Source organism: Hyperoodon ampullatus, assembly GCF_949752795.1.
Source record: "Hyperoodon ampullatus genome assembly, chromosome: 5".
NCBI classification, from domain to species: Eukaryota; Metazoa; Chordata; class Mammalia; order Artiodactyla; family Ziphiidae; genus Hyperoodon; species Hyperoodon ampullatus.
Window position 1 is genome coordinate 1,457,392 of NC_136918.1, and position 21,458 is coordinate 1,478,849.

Consider the following 21,458-nt stretch of genomic DNA (forward strand, 5'->3'; position numbering starts at 1 on the left):
AAGAAAAATCCTCCCATCTGGATAAGCTCATCTCCCACCCCCCCTTAGGAAGCTAACCAATAGGAAGCAACACAACAAGCGAGTAGTGTCAGAGGAAGCCTGCGGTCAGGCTGCATTAGCAGGAGCAGCCACCCTCGCTGGCCGGAGGCTCCTGGGGTTTGTCCAGCTTGATGTCAATCACTGCAGGGGGCGGGGCTAAGGAAGACGACTCTCTCGGAGGAGCTGCCGCCCCCGCTCCTGCCCCGGTGCCCCCTAAGTTACCCTGCGCAGCCCCTCTGTCCCTCAGCAAACACCCAGGAACTTGCTCTTTTCTTTGCCTGGGTGGGAAGGAGGCAGGGTCACCAGCTCCCACCTTTCCACCTCTTCCCCGACCCTTCCACATGCCCTCACCAGTATCCACCAGAAGTAAAACTTGTCCTGGGCTGTGGGACCATCATCTAAACACAGGCCCGACAGACCCTTTCTTAGAAGGCTTCCCGGTGACCAGCCTCGGCCTCGGCCGTGTTACCTATCAGCCCCACCCCAAAGTGCCCAGGAGGTGGAGCCTGCCGGCCGGGCACGGAACCCACCTCGCAAAGTGCAGGGCTACACAGGCCTTGCCCAGGTGGGCACAGCAACCCCGACCCCTCGAGCTCCCGTCAGAACGGGTCGCTTAGACCCTGAGGCGGCTGCTGTGAGAACCCACATCCCTGGGGAGGGTGTCAACATAGCCCCTCTCCAGCCCTTTTCACGGGCACCGTGGGGACTGTGGGCTGGAGAAGCACCGATCGGAACCGCCAGTGGAGCGGGTGGAAAGTGCACAGCCAGGCCGCTCCCTCTGCCCTCACCAGGCTGAAGCCCCAGTCAAGCCAGGCCTGGTCACAGCACTGCACAGAATCGCCCTTCCTGTGGGGCTGGGAGTGGGTAGGGGTTGGAGCAGCCCTGCTATGGGACCTGCTGCCCGTGTCCTAGGGAGGTTTTGTGGTCCCTGGGTAAGGACGCTGGGAGAGGCTCTTCAGAAGCTACGTGCTATAAAGAGCCGTGCTTCCCCTAAAGGCCAATTACCACTTTCCCTCCTCACCACTTTTTGGCCACCTGGCCATGGCATACTCTGAGTATGACTTTGTCCATGACTTTTCCTGATTTTCCCTAAACCCCAATTTTCTTATGTACATTTTTATCCTGTTTTGTGTGTACGTAGCGTATATATACATAAACACACATTTTTTCCAACATGGCAGACTATAAATAAACTAGTAAATAGACAATGAACAACTGCCTTCCTTCCCACTGGGCAGATCAGACCACCTCTCTGAGCCTCCGTTTCAGCTTTTGGGTGTGGCCTGAGTTCTGGGGTGGACGGTGTGGGTGGTGTGCAGACCCCGCCCCCAGAGCAGTGGGGAGACCCGGGCTGTGCAGGGCAGGCAGGGGAGGAGACACCTGGTGGGGCAGTCATCTCGCGTACAGGTCTGAACGCACAGAAATGGAGATTCTACGTGTCCCCATGAAATACAAATCTGCGTTCACTGGAAAGCAGGGCACCTACCATTTCTCACTCCCCGCACGGTCACTCCACACACATCCCTCTGGCATTCCCACACTGTTTTGGAAGCTTAGGTGGTTCGAGCTGGATGTGGTCTTAAGGACCTTGGAGTTCAGCCTCATCCCTGTACAGAGCAGGCCCCGCCGAACAGCTGTCTGCCAGGAAGGCTGGCCTGGAGACCTGGCAAGGGTCTGTCCACTGTTCTCACATACCACGCGGATAAATCAATGACTAAATGGCTTCTGCAGCACATCTTTCCCTCACTTGTCAAAGGAAAAGGATACTGCCTTCTTTGCTTTTCTCCTGGACGTTCTCCATTCCAGGCAGCGCCGAGGCCACGCGTCGGAAGAGCTGGGGAGAGGGGCAGACGCAGCGTGAGCCGCCGTCCCTGCCCTCCTGCTGCCGGTGTCTCCACCCCTGACCCTTCTCACCCCGACCTCGGGCTCTGCTCACTGTCCCCCTGACTGCACCCTGGACAGCAGGGGCTGCACCCAACTCCTCCCACCTGTGCCCCCAGCACCTCTCAGGGCGCTGGGCCCCGGCAGGCCTCTCACCCAGGCAGGCTGGCCACAGGGTCACGAGGGGCTGAGTGTGGGTCATGGTGATGGCAGGGACCTACCCCAGTGCAGAAAACGATCTAGGTCCCGGGAGACAAGCTTCTGGCCCGCCGCCCATGTAGGGACCCGGTGTGGGGAAGGGACTTTCGACCTGCCCTTGAGACAACGACCCTCTCCTCAGGGAGCCCTGCGAGTCCACGGGCATCGGGGCAGCTGGGAGTCAGGGCCACACAGTCACAGCGGAGAGAGATTTTTTTTCGGAGGGAATAAGGACACAGGAGTGTGAATGTGACATTGTGGGTTTGCTTGGGTGTGGGTGAGTGCGATGTGCATATTGTGTGTAGAGGCGTATGGGTGGTGTGGTGTGGATGTGTGTCATCTGTAGGGGAATGAGTGTGTATGGTGTGTACATGTACACATGTGGGGTTTCTGTGCGTGTAAGTCTGTACAGTGTGCATGAGGACTGTGTGCATGTGGTTGTGTGTGTGTGTGTGCACGTGCGTGGCACCTAGCAGGTGACGGTGGTACAAGGCAGAAATACAAGGCACCAGAAGATCCCAAATTCTCTTCCATTTCTCTACAAACACCAACTGCAGGAACTAGGTGAGCTCTGGGCTTAACACTTCTCCACTGTCTGAGCTCTCTGAAGACAGGGTGAGTCTTATTCAAGGTCTCACCCCAGAGCCCAGCCACATGGGAGCACCCAGGCTGGGTGACAGGACCAAAGGCGGTAAGGGTCCGGGCGGGGAAGCCGCTGGTGGGCTCTGCATGGTATGGACCCTGTGAGTGGGCCGCAGAGGGGCTCCGAGCGTGGCTGGCAGAAGTGGGAGTTAGATGGAAGCTCTTGGGGTCACATGGGGGCTTCTGAGAGCAGACATGCTCACGTTCAGAGTCCAGGAGGCTGCATTGCATGGAGATGCCTCTCCGCCACACAGACTTAGAACTGACCATATACAACTCCGGCTCAGACCATCGCCTGGCTTCCAGAGCAATCTGGAAAGGGGGGCACCGGCATCTCCCTGACCATGGGGGGCGGAGGCTACCTGCCCTCGGGGCTGCTGCCCTCTGCTTCCCTGCCCCCCAAGCCTTTCCACCAGGGCCACACAGAGCGGCAGCCAGTGTCTCCTGCAGGCCTCCAGGGGCAGGGAGCTCCCTCCTCCAGGTGACACCACGGCCACCCTGGCCTTACTCCGAAGGAGGCTGGGAAGGGGTGGGAGGGAAGGGAGCCCTGTTGATGACCCTCCAGCTGGCGGCGGCGGTGGGGGCGGCACTGAGTCCTGGGAGCTCGGCGCCGCCCATTCCGTCCCTTCCTGCTCCTCCGCCACCTCCCACTGGCAAGGCACGGCCCAGGCGGGGTCAAGCCGCACTGCGTGAGGCCGGCTGCTGCACTGGCAGCTTGTCTAGTGCCCCTGGACACTGCTGGGGCCGGCAGGGCAGAAGTGACCCCCAGCCAGGCCCCGACACCCCTCCAGCGGCACCTGTGCCCATGCCGGTGCCCTGGCCCAGGCCACCCCCGCTCCTCATCACCTCTCCGAGTCCCCTTTTCCCTGCAGACAGGGGTTCCTCACCTTTTCTGAACCAAAGATTCCTTTGGCAGGCTGGCGAAGCCTATGGGCTCCTTTTAAGTGTGTGCAATGAATTACGTATAAGTTCTATGTAAACGAAACCATTTAGTATCGAAACAAACTTCTAAAATCTTTAAAGATACAGACTTGTGACTAGAAGCGCCTGTGCTTCCTCGGGAACCTGTTAAAGAGCAGAAGCCGGCAGGGGGTCTGACAGCCCCTGAGACACTGAGGTGGGAGAAAGTTCAAGAGACCTGCGACACCGCCATAAGGTGATAAGAAAGCGGCTGTGACCTCTATCGTGATAAAGCCACAGGCGCTGCCAACATACGGAGTTGTGTTGCCTACCTCACAGCTGCAGGAAACGCTGGAGACCTGTCAGAGGTTAACGCAGAGACACTTGTTTCCCACCTAAGTCCACTGACCTGCTGAATTCCATACGTGGACTCCTTGGGGGTCTGTGGGCCCAGGAGAAGCCCCCTGCTTCCAGGCTCAGCCCTAACCCCACCCCCTCTATGGCTCCTCTGAGGCTTCTGACTCCCAGGCCTCCCCGCCACCGTGAGCTCCGACCGCACCGTGGGTGGGCTCTTTTCTCCAAGCCTGCCTGGACCGCCACAGCCCTGAGCGCTTGCCAAGCACAAGGCAGGAACCCCAAAATGCTGATTGCATAGGCTCTCCTGCACGTCCGGCCCACGTGAGGTAAGAAGCAGGGGAACGCTACTTCTCCCGGCCTCCTCGAAGTTGCTGGCTGATCCCACAGCCCCGAGAGCCTGAGGGCGAGCAGTAGAGCTCTGGAGGCTGCTCGCTCCCCATCTGGCGGGTGGACGCCCCCCGCCAGTCACTAGCCCTTGGCCGAAGGCGGCGGAGCCCACCTGCTTCACGTTGTAGCCGGTCTTCGCGCTGGTTTCGATGAACATGACGCTCAGTTCTTTGGCGCGCTGCTCCCCCTCCTCGATGGTTATCTGCCTGGAGGGGAGGCGAAAGGGGACCAGCTCAGTAGGGAAGTAGCCCCTGGTGGGGGCGGAGGGAGCAGCCTCAGATGATGGGGGCCCCTCCGTCAGCCCTGGGGTCAGGGCTGGACCCCAGGGCTCCCTCAGGGCGCAGCAGGACACCAGCCCCTCCCTACTGCTTGGCAGCTCCGTCCAGGTTGGGAGCAGGCCCTGGGGCAGGTGGCTGCTGTCCCTTTCCCAGGGTCACCACGGCCAGAGCCAACGTTCGTAAAGCACTGCCAGCCACAGACTGCCTCTCTGGGTGGTACCATCAGCCCCGTTTTCCAAATGAGAACACTGAGGTTAAAAGTAATGCCCCCAAGGTCACCTACTGCAAAGGAGCTGGGCTTTGAACTCCGTTTTCTTCACTTCAAGGACAAGATTCAAAGAAAGCAGCCTCTAATTCAGATTATTCCCTGAACGGTCAGAGTACATCTCAGGAAGCCCTCAGTCCATGACTCATTGCTCCATCTGCCCCATGAGATGAGTGGACCAGCGCAGGGAAGGGCGCTGGGTCAGCCCTGTGCCTGGAGGACGGTGCGGAGCAGCCTCTCCACGGAGAGCGTCCCACCCAGACACAGCGGAGGCCCAGGCCCTTCACAGCCACACCCACATCAGCCAGGCCTTTCACAGGGGCAGGGCCGGTGGGAGCCCGAGTGCTGCTGTGTCTGTGTCTGCCCTGAGGCCGGGCCCAGACCATGCGCTGCTGGGCCAGCCGGGTGCATATGGCTCCACTCAGGCCACGCGTGGAGGCCTGCCCTGCCCCTGCCAGCCTGGAAGGTGGGGCTTCAGACATGACACACCTGTGGGTAGGCGTCTACCAGGTGCTTTCAAAGCCTCCGGTGCCCCAAGGGGGTCCTTCCCAGATGCAAGGGGACAGGCCAGACAGGATGCTGGGCAGGGGGCAGCTCACAGGGGCTGCTCACGCACAAATCCCAGCACTCTCCATCCAGGAGGAGCTGCAGAGGCATGGAGGGGGCCCGGCCTGCAGCCCCCTGTGCCTACCTCTTGTCGGCCAGGTCCGTCTTGTTGCCCACCAGCATGATGATGACGTCGCTGCCTCTCTCTGTTCTGACATCATCGATCCACTTAGAGGTCTGTTGGAAGGAGTTGAGATCTGGAGGCGGAAAGTGCAGATAAAACAGGGCGTGAGCGGCAGCCCTGGCAGGAGAGGGGGAGGGCGGGAAGGGAGAGAGACCAGGAGCAGGAGGGAGGGGGGTGTGCCCGCTCAGACACCTGGGCGGCGCGGGAGCACAGTCCAGTGGGCCTGGTCCTCCCGAGGACGCCCACACGTGTCTGTGGAGCTGTGCCCGGGGTGCCCGAAGACCCCTCATATGCTGAGCCAGCCACCCTCTGGGGAGAGAAGTCACGGCATCTGGAAGGCCGCTGGGTCATGACTTCCTACTGGTGGTCCTAGGGCCCACCTGAGAGTCGGACCTGACTTTGGAGGCTCACAGCAGAGTGAGAAATGGGTGCAGTAGACTTGGCTGAGCTTGGAAACAGTGTGACAGCGTGTGTGTGGGACCGCAGCAGCTCCCAGGGCAGGAGGGCCCTGCGGAGCAGCCTCCCACTGACGGGAGCTCAAAGGGGTTTCAGAAGAGCACCCTCAGGCCCTGAAAGTAAGGGGATGGGGGAAGGCGGCCCCAGGAGCAGATAAAAGCCAGGAGAGGCCAGGCGTTTCAGGGCAGCCCCATCCTCAGTCAGAAGCTGTGACAGGCCGCACAGAAGAGCAGTCACAGGGCGACGCTCACCACTCAGCGGCCCGCAGGCCCAAGGGGAGCGGAGGCTCCCTTTCCTGGAAACCTGGGCTTCCCGCAGCCTGACCTTCCTTCTGCTCAGCATCAGGCTGCAGAAGCCCAGGCCTCCTCAGGGCCCAGCTCCTGCTCTCAGGTGTGCAGGGAGCCTGCGGTCAGAGCCAGAGGCAGCCGGCCGGGCATCCTCCCACCACACCCATGACTGCAGCCCGAGCGCTTGCCAGGTGTGTGCCCTGGCACCTGCCTGGGCAGGGGGCTCTGCACCAGGCCCCACCTCTCACCCCAGCCCCATGAGCCTCCCTCAGGGCTGTGCGTCGTTCTTGAGAACAGCTGATTTGGCCAGAAGAGCCACAGCGTGTGAGAAGTGCAGGCCACCCAAGGCCCTCTTGGACCCGCCGGGCCTCCCCTCCCAGGGAACCCGGTAAGGAACTGGGGTGCTGCTGACAAAACCACGGCTGCCAGGTCAAGGATGGCCTGGGGACCAGCGTCTTCTCCCATCTTCACACACACACACACACACACACACACACACACACACTCTCTCTCTCTGCAGCCTGGCTGGGGCCGCACCTGGCCCTGGAGCCCCTGCGAGCTGCCCCCCCCCCAGCACGCAGGCCCCACACTCACTTGTGATGTCGTACACCACCACGGCCACCGTGGAGTCCCGGATGTAGCTGGGGATCAGGCTGCGGAACCTCTCCTGGCCGGCTGTGTCCCAGAGCTGCAGTCGCACCTGTCACAGGGAGGAAGGAGGCTCAGGGGGCAGTGAGGTCCTTGTGGTGGGAGTGGGGGCTGAGGGAGGGCCCGGCTCTGGGACGCTGGCCAGGCACAGGCTCTCAGCGGTGCCCAGCACGGGCCCCAGGGGATAGGTCCCAAGGAGCCCTGCCCGTCCTCCTGGGTCTCAAGTCAGGCACTCACCGTACGATCCTCCAAGTACATGGTTTTTGACAAGAAGTCGATCCCAATGGTTGCCTGTTAGAGAAAAGCACAGAACGGTCAAACCCAAAAGGTCTCAGGCACAGGGGCAAAAGCTGAGTCACCCAGGCGGGGACACAGCCAGCAAAAGGGGTCACCCACGCCGAGCCTTAGGTGGGTTCTGCTCTGCTGCCCCACCCCCAGCTCAACAGTGAACCCTCTTGCCGCTCTCAGAGGGAGTGAGTTTGAGCTAAACACGGATGGGGATAGGTGTTTAGGGAGCGATGCTCTTTGGAGAGGAAGAGAAAGGTGCTTTGGAAAGGAGAGGAGAGAGCAGGTGAGGCGGCTTCCCCAGCAGCAGGGCCACCGGCACGCGTATCTCCTGCCCCGCTCGGGGGGCGGCGGGGGCGGGGGGCCTGGAGGAGCAGGAACAAGCCTGCTGGGCCCCGCCTGCCTCCTTCCCTCCCAGCCTCCACTCGAGGCTCCCAAAGCTTTTCTCCTCAGCCCTGGAACTCGAGCGCCTGGCGGGGGATCACCACTGCCCAGGAGGTGGAGCGGGGGCAGGGAGGCTTGCCGCGGGGGTGGGCAGAGAGCAGCTGGCTTTCCCCAGGGGCATCACAGCCACCCACAGCAGCATCTCATTGCGAAACCCACCGGCTCTTCTCTACCCAGACCGACACACTGGAAGCCAAATGTCTAGGTCACGCCTGTGCCTCCTCTGTCCTGGCACTAGGAGACGCAGTTGGGCCAGATGGCTGGGACCCACCACTTACTTGCTGTGTGGCTTGGGGCAGGCCTCCAACCTCTCTGGGCCGAACCTGCACCCAGTGTTTGTGACGGGAGCAAGATGCTGTCAGCGTGAAACAGTCACTGCTATGTAATTAATAATAATGGAGACTCCGACACAGCCTAAATGTCAGGGCACTGGTTAAGGACACGGTGGTTCATCCAAATGATTAGAAACCTTGGCAGCCATTAAAAATCACGTCCTTAAAAAATATTTAAGGATTTTGGGAAATGGTCATCAGGTGAAAGAAGGCAGGTTACAAAACATCATGTACAGTGTGATTCCAACTTGATTAACTGAAGTAGAGATGCAGTATTTTTCATATTTTCTTAGACGTTGACGTGAAGGGACTACACGCAGGCCTTAATGGTGCTGGTGTCTGAGTACTGACACTGTGGGTGCTTTTTTTTTTTTTTGGCTTCTTTCATTATACCTTTCTCTATTTTCTACAATGAACATATAATAGTTCTAGAAGCATAAATAAAGCATTTTGAAAGAAAAATAGGGTTGAGAAATAAGCTTCATTGAAAGGAAAATTGTGCTGTGACTTCTGACTACAAAAACCACAACCAAGGGCTTCCCTGGTGGCGCAGTGGTTGAGGGTCCACCTGCCGATGCAGGGGACACGGGTTCGTGCCCCGGTCCGGGAAGATCCCACATGCCGCGAAGCGGTTGGGCCCGTGAGCCGTGGCCGTTGAGCCTGTGCATCCGGAGCCTGTGCTCCGCAACGGGAGAGGCCACAACAGTGAGAGGCCCGCATACCGCAAGAAAAAAAAAAAAAAAAACACAACCAAGGAAGCCCAAAGAAATAGAAAAACCCATGTCTGCAGGCCCCCCAGCTGACTGCAAGCAGGTGCATGTATACTCCCACCCTCACCCATTCCACAAAGGAGTTAAGGTGGCTGCGTCCCCCTGGAAGCTTGCTTTAGTGCAAAGATAGGGAGTGTCAAGGAATCATACAATTCTACAACATGCGTGCTAAGCAAACACCTTAGACACGACTCAATCCCCTACTCTGGAGACCTGGAAAGTTAAAGCACACACCCAGCGTGACTTTGCCAATCAGAGGCAGAGCTGGGAGGATCTGCGTAAACTCTTGGCATCACTTGGGCTCTTTCAACCCCAGCTTTGCACACCTTTCCTGCATGGCGTAGCCACTGGGGAATAAGTGTGGAATTGACGAGCAGCTTGTGGACTGAGCCTTGTTCCTTAACAGTCACACTACCTCCACTTATTGGTATCTGTTAGAGCAATGATCCTTGTCTGCTGTCACAGAGAAATGTACAGAGCAGGCGGACATCTCTCAACTTCAGTGCTCAGTGGGCTCCCCAGGGACTGCCAAGCTCCTTCTGTAAAGTGACCCTTGAGCTAAAAAACCAGGTGTATGACCTCAGGATTGGTAGCAGGGACTGCTAGCTGTCCCCCAACATGGAGTCTCCCTTTCTATAGTATTAGGACTCCAAACGTTTAGATGAACTCATGGCTGCCCCAAATAAAGACCGTATTTCCCAGCTTCCTTTGTAGCTGGGTGGCTAAGTTCTCTGGTCAGTGGGATGTGAAGGTGACATTTGCATCTTCTGGGATGGGTCCTTCATGGGGAGAGGCGATGTACCCACAGCTGCCCCTTTCCCTTTCCCACTGTTTGGAATAAAGACAGGTGATAATAAGTCATATTGGCCCATCCAGATAAAGGTGACAGAGTAGTGGCGACCGATGAACCAGACAGAGGAAGCCTGAGCTCCTGCCTATAGAGCCCCCTCAGCAGCCTGAGACTCTTATGCCCAGACTGCTGTGTGACAGAGAACTGGACTTCTATTTCGCTTAAGCCACTGTTATTTGCAGTTTCTTTTAATACAGCCTAGCTCTATCCTAACTAATAGAGCAAAGAACCATGGAGAAACATACCCCTCGGGGGTAGGCAGCATGGATGGTGACAGTGATGTTCCTGATGCTAATATAACAACGACAGCCCCATTTCGCCTCACGTGTGCTTCCATGGAGGACAGAGAAGTCACCAGAGGACATGACAAGGATTGTGCCTTGTGGATCAAGCTCTGGTGAAGCTCAACCCAGTGGCCTCCATAATCATAAACACCATTTGCTGCACACTCACATACTTTATTACCCCTCACAAGAGCAGATCAGTGGTAATGATGAAAGTAAGGCTGAAAGGACCAACTTCCTATCTCTCCAGCTCTCTCCCACCTCTATTCCCACTTTCATGCTTCTTCTACATCAGAGAAACACCTGGTTCCTTAAATGCCCAGTCTCTCAGACCTGTTCCGGCCAAACTTCCCACCCAGCCAGGCCGTTGAGCCACAAAAGACCTTCCCACAGCTGCACACACTGGTGCCAAAGCACAGGCACTGTCCTTGGATGTGGCTGAGGCATCAGCTCTGCTCAAAAACATCTCCCTAAGTTTCGCTTCCAATAATGGCTAAGTAGTTTGTATCAAACTAACCCACCCACAGATAACTATTATAAACTCTGCACAAATGCAACAAATAACAATTGGCAATCACTGAAAAGTGACCAAAAGCAGGCAGAAAATGGAGGGGTTATAATCTCTAAAGGAAGGTAAGAAAACGAAGTGAGATCCTATGCTTAACCAGTTTTTCCTCTGAGGTAGCTTCCTAGTCCCACCAAGTTAGAAGGACTTGGTAAACTCCTCAGGCATTTCATGAGAACCCCAGAAGGGTCAGCTTTGGGAAAAAAGGACATCATCTCAGGACTAAGGGTTATATCAGAGGACTAAGGAAAAAACCAAAAGAGACCTATCTTAACAAACTTTAAATATGGTAAGTAGGTCCCATGTCCTAGCTATTGTAAATAGTGCTGCAATGAACACTGTGGTACATGACTCTTTTTGAATTATGGTTTTCTCAGGGTATATGCCCAGTAGTGGGATTGCTGGGTCATATGGTAGTTCTATTTTTAGTTTTTTAAGGAACCTCCATACTGTCTCCCACAGTGGCTGTATCAATTTACATTCCTACCAAAAGTGCAGGAGGGTTCCTTTTTCACCACACCCTCTCCAGCATTTATTGTTTCTAGATTTTTTGATAACAGCCATTCTGACCTGTGTGAGGTGATACCTCACTGTAGTTCTGATTTGCATTTCTCTAATAATTAGTGATGTTGAGCATCTTTTCATGTGCCTCTTGGTCATCTGTATGTCTTCCTTGGTGAAATGTCTATTTAGGTCTTCTGCCCAGAAGATGTGACACATATATACAATGGAATATTACTCAGCCATAGAAAGAAACGAAATTGAGTTATCTGTAGTGAGGTGGATGGACCTAGAGTCTGTCATACAGAGTGAGAGGTAAGTCAGAAAGAGAAAAACAAATACCGTATTCTAACGCATATATATAGAATCTAAAAAAAAAACCAAAACAAATGGTACTGATGAACCTAGTTGTAGGGCAGGAAGAAAGACGTAGACACAGAGAATGGACTTGAGGACACGGGGTGGGAGGGGGAAGCTGGGGCGAAGTGAGAGTAGCATCGACATATATACACTACGGAATGTAAATTAATTAGCTAGTGGGAAGTAGCAGCATAGCACAGGGAGATCAGCTCTGGTGCTTTGTGATGACCTAGAGGGGTGGGATAGGGAGGGCGGGAGGGAGGCTCAAGAGGGAGGGGATATGGGGATATGTGTACGCATATGGCTGAGTCACTTCGGTGGAAAACAGAAACTAACACAGTATTGTGAAGCAATTATACTCCAATAAAGATCTACTAAAACAAAAAAACAAAACAAAAAACCATGGTAATTAAACTCTTCCAAAAAAAAAAAAAAAAAAGGATTCGTTGCCCATAATTTAATTCCCCATTGAAATAAAACTCAACACTCTTCAGAGTAAGGTAATAGAATCTACGAATCTCTACAACTTATTATTCACAATGTCCACTACACAATAAAAAACGATTAGGCATGAAGAGGCAGGAAATTTAAGCCATAATTAATGGAAAAAAACTCAATAGAAACAGATACCCAGATGACTCAGATGTTGGATTAGTAGACAAGAACTTTAAAATAATTGTTATAACTGTGTTAAAAATATAAAGGAAAAAGATGAATATGATGGGTGAATTTCAAGAGATATATGGAGACTAAAACAAAACCCAGACATCTTAACACAAAAAAACACAATACCTGAAATACAAATGCCTTGGATTTGAATAACAGCAGCTAGGACACTTCAGAGGAAAGGGCAGTCAACTTGAAGACAGTCCAAAAGAAATTGTTCAAACTTAAGCACAGATTTTTAAAAGATAGAATAAAAATGAACAGAACTTCAGGAACTTCTAGGGCAATGTAAAGACCTGATATACATGTAGTTGGGGTTTCAGAAAGAGTAAGAACAAACAAACAAACAAAAACTAATGGTCAGATATTTTTTCAATTTGATTAGAAACATCAACCCGCAGCTTCAAGAAGCTCAGTGAACCTAAAATAGGGTACAAAGGAAACCACACCCACACAAGTCATAGTCAAATTGCTGAAAACTAAAGATAAAGAGAAAACCTTAACAGCAGCTAGGAAACGGGAAGACACAATACATACAAGGAAACAATGTCAGGAAAGATGGTTGATTTCCCTTCAGAAACAATTGAGAACAGAAGACAATGGAGCAACATCTTTAAAATTCTAAAAGAAACAAACCACCATCATCCCCATCATGTCAGCCTAGAATTCTAAAGCCAGTGAAAATTTCCTTCAACACTGAAGGCAAAACAAAAACATTTTCAGATAAGGGAAAACTGTGATCATTTGTCACCAGTGAGCCCTCATTACAGGAAACACTTTAGGCTGAAGGGAAATTTTACAGATGGAAGTTTGGATCTTTAAAGAAGGAATATAGGAGCACCAGAAATGGTAAGTGTGTGATATATAAAAACATGTGACTTGTCCTTGACCACCTCCTGTTTCCACCCACATCAGTAACAATTCCTAACATCCTCCTGTTTTGTCCCTGCGTCATCCTCCACAAGACTCACTCTCAGAAGATGGCCTCAAATCTACTTTACAACATCAAGTACAAACCACTTCAATTCCTTGCTTTTACCCTCTAATATAACAACAATGATACCTACAGTAACAATGACTAAACATCTGAGCACTTATCATGTGCCAGGTAAGAACTTTATATGCATTACTTAACTTAATCCTGATAACCTGTGCCATGAGTTATGCTCTTTAGTATTTATACGTTTCTGCTAAGAAGACTGAGTAAAGTTGATCCCTGAGCAACATGTGGGTTAGGGTTACCGACCATCCACACAGTGGAAAACCCGTGTATAACTTATAGTGGGTCCTCTGTATACGCACTTCGCTTCCTCCGTTCAACCAACTGCAGATGGTGTAGTACTGTAGTATTTACTACTGAAAACAATTGCATATAAGTGGACCAGCCCAGTTTAGACCCACGTTGTTCAAGGGTCAACTGTATAAGAGATGCTAAATTACTTGCTCAGAGTCAACAGCTGGAAATGGCAGAGCCAGGATACAAAGATATTTGCAAAGTTGTCTATGTGTGTCCAGCCGTATCTCCATCCCTCCAGGCTCTGAGCATTTGTTCCTTCTGTCAAAGCAAGCCTCTCCTTGGGGTTCTCTTGGCCCTGAGCCTCTCAGCCATCAAGGTTCTTTTCTCTTTTCTCAACCCCTCATTCTCCACTCACTCTTTCCTTTCATCCAAGAAACATTCTTAAAATTCTTGCATCCTTAAGAAAAAACCCTTCCCTGTCACTAAGTGGCTCTCCAGCTCTCTGCCAATCTCTCACCTCCATTCCCTTGGTATGCTTCTTGGAAAAGGGCCCCAACCAGCTGTCCCCACTTCCTCTCTTCTCACCCACTGCTCAGTGGTCTGACTCCTGCCCCTCTGCCCACCGAGGCTGCTCTGGCTGTGGTCGCCATGGCCATTCATCTCCAAATTGTAAGGACACTCTATAGGCCAGACTCTACTAGTACTTGACCCTGTGGACCAATCTCTTCCTTGACACTCTTCTTTCCTTTGCTTTCACGACGTGACTTGTTTCTGGCTCTCCCTGCCTCTCTAACTGCTGTCCCTTATTGGCCTCTTATAGGATCCTCTTCCTTTCTCTGTCCCTAAAATGTTGGTGTTCCCTACTGTTTTGTGTCAGGGGACCTCATTTACTGTCACAGCTTCAAAAAGGATGTGCTGGGCTTCCCTGGTGGTGCAGTGGTTGAGAATCTGCCTGCTAATGCAGGGGACACGGGTTCGAGCCCTGGTCTGGGAGGATCCCACATGCTGCGGAGCAACTAGTCCTGTGAGCCACAACTACTGAGCCTGCATGTCTGGAGCCTGTGCTCCCCAACAAGAGAGGCCGCAACAGTGAGAGGCCCACGCACCACGAGGAAGAGTGGCCCCCGCTTGCCACAACTAGAGAAAGCCCTTGCACAGAAATGAAGACCCAACACAGAAAAAATAAATAATTAATAAACTCCTACGCCCAACGTCTTAAAAAAAAAAAAGAAAACCACAGCTTTAAAAAAAAAGAAAAAAAAAAAAAGGATGTGCTGCTGGCTTCCCAACCTACATTCCAGGCCTCACCTCTGTCCTGAGCCCCAGATCCAGGTATCTGACCGCTTACTGGACATGTCCATCCACGTGTCCTCTAGACCTCTCACTGAACATATGTGTCCCACCCGGAGCCCATCATCCCCCTCCAGACTTACTTCTTCTACTTTCCCCATCTCGATGAATGGCACCTCCACCTCCATAGGTGCCCAAGCCTCCAGAAGCCCTCCTGAGTTCCTCCTCTTCCCTCGCTCTCGCGTCCACCCCCTCACAGCAGAGGAATCACTGAGCTGATCCTTTGCCTCCTGAGTGTTTTCGCCTGTCTGCTTCTCTCCATTCCCCACCAGCACTGCCCCAGTTCAGTCCTCCAGCTTCTTGTACCTGAATAGCCTCAACAGCTTCCTGACGACTGGTCTCTCTGCCCTGAGGTTCTCCTGACTGGTCTCTCTGCCCTGAGGTTCTCCCTGGATAAATCATCTCTCACCAGCACCAGTGTTATCTTTCTAAAACATAAATCTGACCATATCACTCCCTATTCCCCCCAGGAAACAATCCAAACACTTCAGCTTGGCCTGCACAGGGTCTGCCCCTCGCTTCCTGTGACCTCATTCCCCTCTTTCCCAGCTTGCACTTTATACTTGAGTAATAATACTGTGGTCAGGACTCTACACACACAAGTCACTTTGTGTTTCTGTGCCTTTTCTAACGCTCTTCCACATGGTTAAAACCTAATCAGAGATCAAGATTCAGCTCCTCTGCTGAATCCAGTCATCTTCTGAGCCCTCAGGTTGGCCTCAGGGCCCCTCATTTAACAGTTTCTCTTCTAAACTGGAAAGATCTCATACTAGTCAGTCTCTCCCACTGGCCAGTGATTTGGTAATTCTCGACACGTAGTGCATGGACCACTTGCTTCAGAATCACATCAGAAGCTTGTTAAATATGCAGATTGCTGAGCCCAGCCCAGACAGAGAGAATCACAATCTCTGGGGTGTCAGTCTGGGAATCAGAATTCCAGACAAGCCCCCAGATACCTCATTTGTGCAGTAAAGTTTGCAAATAACTGCGTAGATTCTGAGCTCCTGCTGTAGGTGGTCTGAGGAGACTGTGGTATCCAGGAGGAGGGGCAGATTCCTTGCCCGGGGTGAGAGACAGGGAGATGCCCGTGCCTGCAGAAGGGGCTAATCACGGATGAAAAAAACCAAGGCTCACTCAGAACTGAGGTCATACAGGTGGAGGTGGCAGAGGCAGGATTAGAACCCAGGTCTCCCTGACTGCAAAGCCCCTGCTCCTGACTGTTGAGCTGTATTCCCTCTGCTTCCTGAAGTCCCTTCATTTCTGAAGCTGTCACTGAGTGTGTGGTGGGGGGTCACATCCTGTCTGGCTCCCTCCTGTCAGATTCTATGGTCATTAGCCATAACAGCTTGGCAGAGTCCACATAAGAGGAAGTTCATTTGCATTTTAACAACAACCACAAAAGTCAGCTCTCTGAGGGCAGAACAGAAACAAGAAGTTTTAAGATGGCCTTGGTTACCAGAAATCTTCTAGCTCCTTGGCGTCATTTATTTTTCCAGACACAAGGCATAAGCAGTTGGCCCTACCCTACTGCCAGCTGGAGCCCATTGCTCCCAGACAGTCCAGATCTGCAGGAAGAGGTGGTGGTGGTCACAGTCTTTCCTGGGCAGCTGCTTTCTGGCATATGGTGTAAGTAAGTAGTACTCATTCACTTATTCACTCTTGAGTGTTTCCTGTGTGTTAGACCAAAATAAGCCCTGGTCCCAGCCTGTAAGGAGTTTTTCCCTCCCGTGGAATGCTCCCCCATATGGCTAACACCTATTCACAGTTCACAGTTCAGCCTTGAACTTCCAAACTTGTGGAGGAGCTAAGATTAGCACACAGAACTATGGTTCCTGACAGATGGGTAGGACTATTGTAGTTAGAGCGTCTCTAAGAGGAGGGGGACCTTGTTTCTGATTGATTTCTTGAGGAAAGGCAGGGCAACTATGCCAGTCCTTGAGTGAATACTAACTTTCCAGCAGGTGAAGACGGGGAAATAGTAGAGGATGGGAAGTACGGGGAGTAAATCCCAGATGGAGGGAACGGGGGTGTTCCGATTTTGGTAATCAGAACCAACCCTCTTACAGATTACAATTATAAATTCTGAGCAGAATGTAAAAAACGACTATCTGAAGGCACTAGAAAGTGACAAAAGCAGGTAGAATCTAGAGGGGAGTCGACACTTAAAAGAAGAGAATGGCCCTGCGCAAGGCTCCTGTTTTTATGACTGTTTATTCACCTAAAGGCAGCCCCTGCTGGAGCTGAGGGGTGTCTACAACTTGGCAAGAAACCCATAGTCTTACTGGTTAAAAATGAGAGGGCAGATCATAAAACTATCACAGCAGCTGGAAAATGTGGAAAATCCTGGAGATGAGAAATCCCAAATTCTGCATGTACATGCTACCCAAATCTCTGGTCTAAAGAGACCACAAGCAGCCTAAGACTGAAAACCAAACAAACCAAGCTGAACAGAACTTTAAGTTGCTGCCTACCATGGGGGAGAGAAGTGAGAATTTGTGTTCAACAAGTACTATTCCAAAGGAACAAGCAGAATCCATAGTCTTAATCACAATGTGTAGTATACAACTCAAAATTACTATACATATGAAGTAAAAGCCATATTTAAGAAAAAGAAGAATAAATGGAGACCAACCCCGAGGTGACCCAAATGTTGAAAGTAGCAAGCATTTTTAGGCAGCTAATACAATTATGCTCAAACATATAAAGAAAACATGCTCACAATGAAGACACAGATGTTAATCTGTGCATCTCAGCAGAGAAACTATAAAGAAGCAAATATAAATTTAGAACTAAAAATACAATATCTGACATTTTTAAATGCTTAACAGAGGACAGCAAATGACAGATGAAACAGTGAACTTGAAAACGGATCAACAGAAATTATCTGAAAGGATAATATGGGGACACCAGACAAAAGGAACAACTAGCTACCCAGGTAGGCTACAACCTCCATTCCCTCTCAAAGGTCAGCACAGGTCATACAGTGTGTGAGTGTATTGATGGGAATGTGTGTATGAGTGTAGGTGAGTAGACACATGATGAATGGAGATACACAAGTGTGCATGCAACTGTGTATCTGCGTGTGGAAAGTAGTAGGTGTAAGAGGCTTGTGTGGGTATGAGTGTGTGGTGGGGAGGGAGTCATTTCTGCTTTGAAGGTAAAGCCCAGATCGAGGTATGCACACAGCCCTGGTGAGGCCAGGAGGCTAAGAGGCTGGGGTGACCAGCAGCCTCCATGGGGGGGGGACAGATTTCTGCCAGCAAACCTAGGCTCCCTGTCAGTGCCTCCTAGGGCAGTGCATGGCCAGGTCTAGAGGATCTGGCATGCAGCTAGCAGAGCGCCCCCCGCCAAATGGACCTGGGTGGGGTCATGTGCCCAGAGGGCCCTGGTCTGTCTTCAGGGACCTCTGCCAGTGCCTTGGCAGGCTCTGAATGCTGTATAATGGGCTTGGAAAAACACTGTGTTGGGAGTATCCTGGAAAAATGACAGCCACTCTGGCCCTCAGCTTCTTATCTCTAAAACGGGGATAATCACAGCTTCCTTCAAGGACTCTTGGATCAAATGAGTTAGACTGCGTGAAGGTACTCTGTGCAAAGAAAATGAGGACTGACCAACGGACTGAGGGATTTCCGAAAGATGCTGTAGAAACTTGGTCCTGGGAACCTTTGTGCTTGTAATCTGTATTCACAGCCCAATAAATGAGTGTTCCCAGAGCTTCAGGAAAGGCTGGCCCTCAAGGAGGTGGGTTCCAAAGGAACCATGGAGTCTTGGCCACAGCATTCATTCTCTGTATTCCGTTTCCTCTTATGAGGTGTGCAGTAAATTATTCTTGCTGGAAACTTTTCCACAAGGATGTAAAGAGGGTATCAAGACAACATGAGCAGCAGGCTTGACTCTGAGACTCTCCTACCAGTACGTGACCCCCCGATCCTCCCCTTCCCTCCTCGGCTTGCTGGAGGAGGCTCCTGTACTACTCGCTGCCCCTCCGAGGAGGCTGGACGGCATCCTGCTGTGGTTAGATCCCCCCAAACCCGGCAATGCTTATTTATTCCTTTAATATTGCTGTACTTGCCAACTGTACTGCTTATGAAAAATGGCAGGCACTTCGTTTTATACAAAACAGGCGGAACCTTAACAAGGACAGATTTCATAGCTGCGTCCACATTTATCTTCTTCTGAAGGTGTTGTTAACCAGCGTTAACAGGGGCTCAGACACACAGGGCAGAATGATGGTGCGTTACACGCGTCCCTCTACACAAAAGCTCCCATTGGCCCAGCATATGCCCGAGGAAAGAGATGTTTCCTGAGGCACTTGTTGAAATCGTTTTTGCTACATGCATTTATTATGAAACGTAGTTTTCCGTCCACATTCTGACAAGACACAGTAATAAAGTGTGCTGTGGAAATTTGCATGGTAATTTGCATGAATTGACTCAAGATTCTCTTCTCTGGGAGAGAAATCATGAAAAGGAATGTATGTGTGTCTTCTTTTAGCCTTGGCCAGGCCTTGGCCGGTGGCTGGGGAAGCATCCCCAAGTGGCAGAAAGCAGCTGGGCATGACAAGCCCTTGACAATGAAGCTGCTGTTTGTGCTCCGTACCACCAACCATCAGATGAGAGTATCAGGGTAAAGACATGCAAATGAGCATGCAAAATGAAGCTGGCAAAACTTACGGATTCAGACCAGCAAGTGGATGCTGTGGGGGAAGGAGACAGCAGCCTCTGGAAAACACGCTGGGCACGGTCTGGCCTTGCCAGCAGCTCAACCAAGTGTTGAGGAGGAGGGGCGGCTGGCTGGGAGGCCACAGCGCAGGTACCTGGATTCTTTCAGACGCCTCAGTCTCAAAGTCTACACAGTCCCTGCGGCCACTTTCCTCCCAATGGGGAGTGGCTTATGCCAGTCACCACCCAATACAAATATTTATCAATTGCTTTTTTATTTCCTGACTGTGCTCTGAAACATCAACCAAACCATATGGACCTTACAACTTTAAACAAGGGGTGAAATGTCATCAAAATCAGTCAATCCTTCCAGAAGCCACACAGATGCCCAGGGATGTGTGGCCTGAAGCTCCCTGAGAGGTCTCCCACAGGCTCACAATTGGATGCAATGCATCAGCCCTCCCCTCATCTCTTAGGGAGAAAGATGTTCTGGGGGATGGACTTTTGAGGGCATCTAAGAGCTATCTACGAGTAACCTATGAAGTGAATTAAGAAGGATTACTAAAACCTGGGTCAGAGTTGCGTGATGGGGCCACTTCACTTATGAACGCTAGCAGGTGCTATTGGACCCACCCAATACCAACTGGCAACCTCCTACTCCCTTGCCATCCTGGAAACTGTAAAAGTGAAAGGCTGCTTTCCCAGCCTCTCTAGAGGATAATGGTGATCATGTGACTGAGCTCTCGCCAATACGACACAAGCTGCAGTCTGCTGGAGGGGGAGGGGATTCTAGGGAAGCTCTCGCTATCTTTTTCTGCCTTGAATGCAGAGGTGACCTATGGAGCCAGGCTGCATGAAGATAACCCACAGAACAAGAAGGCAGAATAGAATGACAGCAGGGGTCTGGGACCTGCCTGATGGCATCACTGGGCAGCTGGGCCACCTCAAGTCCTACTGTGACTTCTCCCACCTGAAAAACCAAAGCCCTTCCTTGTTTAAGCCAGGTTAGTCAGGTTTCTCTACTAGAGGCTGACTTCATACCTAATTTGCAATATGCTTGACAAAAGAGAGGGAGAGAAGCGCAGGGGAGAGGAGGGAGGGAAAGAAAAGATGTTACAGCAAGTCTGCCCTCAGACCAGTCCCAGGTACACGTCCAAAAGGAGCACCTGGGTGACTGGTGGTGCCCCAGTGGGTGTCTGAGGGCAAGGTCATCTTGCCAAGCTGCCTGGCATTCAGGGGCATTTCACTATATAAGAGTGTCACCTCACATTTTGACCACAGAACCTAATGTTTGCGAAAGGTGGAACTCTACTGCGTTAATATGATAAAATCATCATGTTGCTAGAGCTAACCAAAGATGGAGTCCAGTGTTCTGCCAGAAGTCTGGGGCCCTGGCAGCATCTGGCAGAGTGCCAGAGCTCTGCACACGCAAGCATGGTTGGGAGGCCCACAGGTTCCCATGAAAACACTATGTTAGTAAGTTATTGTTAGCTTCACTTCATCATTACCAACTTCGTTTGTTGTGGAGTTGTTGGTTTGCTTCGCTCTCTATATAGAGCATGGTAATGCACATTTGTATCAACAGTATTTCTGGCCTATAATTTTCCATCATCTAGGCTTTAAGACCTCCATCAGCTATGGTTTAAGTACAAATTAACCACATCCCTACTGCTAAAGTTTGAGGCCACTGGTCTAGGTGGTGCAGGGGTTAAATGCCATCCAAATAATTTCCAGGTTAAAAAATGCAATACTAAGAAACTGGGATGCTGGCCCACAATCTCTCAGCTAAGTGACAGAGGTGGGATTTGAACCCAGGCCTCTGCATGCAGCATTGTTTTGGAGGAGAAAAAAAGAGCTGATATAAGAGGATGTGCTGACTCTTTCTCCTCTATGTGACCCCACTCTGACCACCTCTACAGGGGTGGACGATCCTGCCCCTGTCTCTCCAGGTGCCGGGTGGTTACCTGGACACCACCTGGGGATACGTGGCATCTTGGATTCTATGGGGAAAGGCCCCTCCTCCTGGCCCTCCGCCTGCTCTCTACAGTCCGACCCAGAAAACTCAGTAGCTCTTGGGGCTTCAGG

At 51.8% G+C, this 21,458-nt stretch overlaps 1 protein-coding gene across 2 annotated transcripts in view; it reads right to left on the minus strand.

Moving 5' to 3' along the window:
- Positions 1-115: 115 nt before the first annotated feature.
- The window catches only part of RAB6B (RAB6B, member RAS oncogene family), a gene marked incomplete at both ends in the record, with an annotated part of 54,660 nt that continues 33,317 nt past the window's right edge, over positions 116-21,458 (minus strand). The window contains 6 exons of one of the 2 annotated variants that reach the window (XM_079704493.1): positions 116-180; positions 1,807-1,873; positions 4,517-4,610; positions 5,639-5,750; positions 7,015-7,120; positions 7,306-7,359. In XM_079704493.1, coding sequence (XP_079560619.1) covers positions 116-180; positions 1,807-1,873; positions 4,517-4,610; positions 5,639-5,750; positions 7,015-7,120; positions 7,306-7,359 — 498 coding nt within the window. The remainder of the gene's footprint in view (positions 181-1,806; positions 1,874-4,516; positions 4,611-5,638; positions 5,751-7,014; positions 7,121-7,305; positions 7,360-21,458) is intronic. The other variant, XM_079704494.1, reaches the window with a different exon arrangement.